The 5,177-nt window shown below is 33.2% G+C and overlaps 1 protein-coding gene across 1 annotated transcript in view; it reads left to right on the top strand.

Moving 5' to 3' along the window:
- LOC117119184 (fibrocystin-L-like) overlaps nucleotides 1–5,177 on the top strand; it is a 77,062-nt gene that overhangs the window by 18,103 nt on the left and 53,782 nt on the right. Inside the window, exons 11-14 of the mRNA XM_033264004.1 lie at nucleotides 2,307–2,532; nucleotides 2,710–2,964; nucleotides 3,811–4,162; nucleotides 4,635–4,778. Of these exons, the coding sequence (XP_033119895.1) occupies nucleotides 2,307–2,532; nucleotides 2,710–2,964; nucleotides 3,811–4,162; nucleotides 4,635–4,778 (977 nt within the window). The remainder of the gene's footprint in view (nucleotides 1–2,306; nucleotides 2,533–2,709; nucleotides 2,965–3,810; nucleotides 4,163–4,634; nucleotides 4,779–5,177) is intronic.

Genomic DNA, 5,177 nt, shown 5'->3' on the forward strand with positions numbered 1-5,177 from the left:
TGCCCAACTCTACATATACACGTCAAATTTGAAATTCCCTTCACTCCTGAAGATTGCCTAGTGCATGAAACAGCCTGTAGAGTGAAATTACAAGTTCCTTATTATTAGTATTATTATTATTATACCGCTCTGCATAGCATCGAGCACTATACGTTGCCTGAACCGACAACTTTATATTCATTTATATATATATATATATATATATATATATATATATCGTAAAATAATGATTTACATCGACTTTTGACGTTCTTGAAATATTTTTTTCTATCTATCCAGAAATATTAGTAAGCATACCTTGTATCAACTAATTTTGCAAGAGGTTTGTAAATAATCACACGGATCATAATATTTGAATACTGATGCCTTATCTCAAAATTGCTGTTAATCTGAAGTTTGTAGTGTCAATTATCTATGGACAAACATTAGTATTGCTACTGTCTATAATTGCCTGCTGGCTATTAGATAAATACTAGGCCTATAGCTCTTTTAATTACATAAACGTCAAGAAGTGTAATTTCCTGCTTCTCAATCTATGGAACGCGACCCAAATTTGGGTCGCCAAAACGTTTCTGAGGGTCGTGAGACTGTTTCTGGCAAAAAAAAAAAGTAGTCTTTGGCAAAGCTCATTTCAAAAGGTAGTGTCAAATACTTCTACATAACCGTCCTTCAACAAACTAAATAGATGCACTCAGACGTAGATACGAAGCAAAAATCTAAAAATATTTCAACACCAAAAACCTAGAACTTAATTTCAAAATTGCACTGTCGCTAATCTTCTTTTTTTATTTTGTTTTATTATTTATTGACTTTTATTAATTAGTTTTATGCCAAAGGCCAAGGAATGCCAAGCAGTGAACTAAGTCATTATTCAAAGTGGCATATCCCTTCACAAGACAGACATAAACACAAAACGCTCTACATAAACTAAGTCATCACATTATGAGGCTTAGGGAGTGGAGTTGTTGTGGTCGTGAAAACAAATCTTGTTACCGTGACAGGGAATGAACCTAGACCCTGAGATTGGATGTTAAGCATCTTAACCACTAAAGTGTTCAACTCCAGGCTCATTGTTTGAGCCTATTTGCCAGTTCATAAGCACGTACGTACAAGCTTCATTTTTCAATTAGTTCTGCCCAGTCAACCTCGCCAAAATCGACTGTGCAAAACTCAAGAATCCATCATTGTTTTATTTTAAAGTATACTGCCTTGTACACTGTGCTGAATAACTAAAAATCGAAATGATCTATCACAAACAATTTGTATTTGACTTTGCAGAGGTTGACTGTAGAAATACGACAGATTGCAAAATTCTTTGCCTGATGAATTAGGAAGCAAGTGCTATGGCTATCAAATCATACTAGCATAGATTTTCTAAAAACAAATAAGGGCATGTGTCAGAAAAATGTCGCATTGTGATTTTACTGAGCTTCATGTACTGTAGGCCCAAGTAATCAACACATACATTAACATTTGAGGTATACGATAAAGGCCTTGGGTCGCCAACGAATATGGAGTCTAAACGTGGGTCACCACCTGAAAAAGTTTGAGAAGCAAGGGCATAATCATAGTGCCAACAAAATCAGTTTACCTGATTAAGAAATCATTTCTTGAAGTTTAGTATCAAACACAATTTTTCATAATATAATGCGTCATTGTCCTCCCAACCAAACATATTTAAATCTTAGGTGTCATTTTTCACAGAATTGTGTTAATGTGAATGTTGCTCCTGTCACCGCAAGTTCATCATACCCTAGAAACATTGTTTTCAGAATTAAGAGGTACATTACGATGTCAGCTGGAGAGCAGGGTAGTCAGGCGTTTATACCTTCCCATCTAGTTCTCTCCTTTTTAGAATCCTAAAATCACTTAATTGCAATTGACGTAGAATACAGCAACCAGAGTCATAGCTCTCACATAAATATATAAACTCATCACTAATCACACTTACACTATAAATTATATTGGATTCCACTTACAATTGCAAAACGAACTCTCCTATCAGACAAACTACAAAACAGAATATAACTATATTACTTCATAGCCTGCACCCTATGCATGGCCGAGTATGGGCGATTCCATTATTTTCTTTTATGCTTGAAGGTAAGTTCAAGGAAAAAATCGAATCGGTAAAGAGCATCTTAGCAAGCCAAGAAAAGAACGCAAGATATCTTCTATTCTATATATTTGAGCGTGTTTTATTATTTTTAAAGTGAATTTTCATTTTTTTATATATAGAACATTGAATCCTGCGTAATAAACCATATTTAAATTTTATAGGGTTTTTTTTCCTGTTGTTTTCTTAGTTATTTTTCCGATGCTATTTGGAACACCTCTGCCCCTGATTACTTCATCGAGCTTCGTGACGAGTTCAAATCTCCAAATGAGCCATCATTTGGAGAGACTGATTACTACTCCTCCCGTTACCGGGGTTATTTTGTGGCACCATATGACGGACAATTCCGGTTTTTAATTTATAGTGATGACCAATCAGAGCTTTACTTCAGCATGACACAGAACCCAGAAAATAAGGTAATCAATAAATTAATTGATAAATTTATAATATTGTCCATTAGAATATGTGTCTTGGAAACTGTCTTAACGAAATGAGCCACGAGGAGCTTCGTTCAAATCTGATTAGAAGCAACTGAAATAACGTTCAAAATACATGTTTATGCACTTGTTTTTATTTTTATATTTAACTTCCAGGTTAAAATTGCATTTAATTCTTGGGCAACCAATAACTTTTACACACGATGGAATGAACAGGTGTCCGAACTGCTGACACTTGTTGGCGGAGATCATTACTACTTAGAAGCTTACCACCGAGAAGGCTATGGAGCCGACTATTTGAACGTGGGGCTGATGATGTACGACTTGCCCATCAGTAACGCCGAATACAATGATGCAATAAATGAAGTTCAAACTATATCTATCACTTCAACCAAGAACAATGAAATACAGGTGAGAAACAGTTACATACATATTTTGTTATATTATTATTATTATTATTATTATTATTATTATTATTATTATTATTATTATTATTATTATTATTATCATCATCATCATTATTATTTTTTTTTTCTTCATCATTATAATCATGTCATTCATAATAATTTTAATATTTCATGTATTATATTGGCTGTTAAAAATACATATCGATATATGTTGCATCTGTTGCATCAACCTATTCACTGCTGTTAGTGCATATACAGACACATTATGGTTATTGAAATATATTGTGTAAGCCATTTCGGCCCTTAATTGAATAATAATAAAATGTGCGATGTTAAATGTACTCACTATAAATATTGTATCCGTCTCCCGGATCTCTTCAATATAGGCGGTGTTGTTGTGTACCCAATGCTGTAGCCAGCTATCGGGACAGTTGGGACAGTCCCACACATTTTTTCTAATGGGTCCACAAAGAATGGGGGTCCACATTTTTTAAAATGGGTCTAAATTATGTAATTTTATGCATAAAATGGGTCCACTTTTTGAAAAATGGGTCAAGATTTCTCATATTTAGCTTAAAATGGGTAAAATTTAAGAAAATGGTCCAGATTTTGCATATTTTTGCGTAAAATGGGTCCACATTGTTTGAATTTACGCGTAAAGTGGGTCCACCCTGATATTGTCCCAAACTGTTAGAAAATCCTGGCTACACCATTGGTGTACCCATGTTGTTTAATCCATGAATTAAGACATATTTTATATTTCAATACTCTCGTACTATTTTTACTTTTATATTAGAGATGATGCTATGTTTGTTTATGAGACAGTACAATAGTTGTTGTTTATGTTTAGATTTTAAGTCTAGATGGAAGTTATGGCGAAGTACAGACGATAGAACTCTTCTATCCAAACTGCTCTTTGATTGACCTGTGTGATTATCTAAATTGTTCTTCTTCTAACAATACGACAGTGATTGACACTTATTACATATGTATGGAGTTAAATTGTTCTGTGCCAAAAAATAGAGACGTATGTAATCAGCTGAACTGTACAGTTTCTGAAAATGGGACCATTGAGAATAGGTTTGTAAGTTGCGATCAAATAAACTGTTCCGTGTCGTATGATGAAAATAGGTTTACAGAATTTATATCATGCGGCGAACTTGAAGGTACATTTAACCTCACATTTAGTGATGAATCAACAGGTATGTATATTAAATTTTGTGATGAAATTAAACTCCTCGTACTTTATTTCATATTTTGTGCAGAAGGTTTCTCATTTTAGTGATGAATATATATCCAATTTAAATCTCCTTTTCGCAATAAGACACAGGGTAAATCATACAATGTATGATGTATGATAAAACCACATGAATTCATATTATTTACTGATAGAAAATATGTATATTCGTTTGTTTTGATACGAAATTGGTCCCACATTGGCTGTTGGAATCTCAAATCCCGACATCTATATTAAGCTAATGCATCTACCTCTGCTGATGAAATTATAGATTGCTTATATCAAAGGCAAGAAAAATATGTAGTTTGGAATGCATTTCTCATTTTTATTGTTATCATAATTATTACCATCATTACTATTTTTACTACTATTATCATTCGATGTAATGTATTATGAGGTTAAAGTGACTTGAGCAACGTACACGGTATTTTTTTAAGGAAAACTGTTTGCAAATGCTACAGCTGTTGAAGTTCAGGATGCTCTGAACAACTTGCCTAGCATCGTTAGCACACCTGTGTTTGTAAATGAATCATCCACTTCGACTGCAAAAGTGTTTGAGATTTACTTCCCACCTATTGCAGGTATGAGTATATCTCTTTAAACCATTATGATTAATAAAAAGAAATATATGATTGTACATGTATGTGTAATGGTTTTCCAATATGCCTTTAAATAACATCATATATATAAGTATTTCGTTCGAGATCCAGTGAGCTGAATAGGATTTCTGGCAGTCTAGTCACATGCGATATTAGTGCTATATCACCATTGTGACATATAGACACGTTAACCACAGCGCTTCCGTAATTAAGTGCTTAGGATGTTCGGCATGTATGCAAACTGTCTGAGAGGCAATTACATCTTCATTCATATATATATATATATATATATAATCAAGATAGCCGTTAACACTGTTAAATTATATATATATATGATGATGTATATATATATATATATATATATATATATATATCACATCT

The sequence above is a fragment of the Anneissia japonica genome, unplaced genomic scaffold, assembly GCF_011630105.1.
Source record: "Anneissia japonica isolate Jap-2015-1 unplaced genomic scaffold, ASM1163010v1 scaffold287863_len737641_cov155, whole genome shotgun sequence".
Classification (NCBI taxonomy): Eukaryota; Metazoa; Echinodermata; class Crinoidea; order Comatulida; family Comatulidae; genus Anneissia; species Anneissia japonica.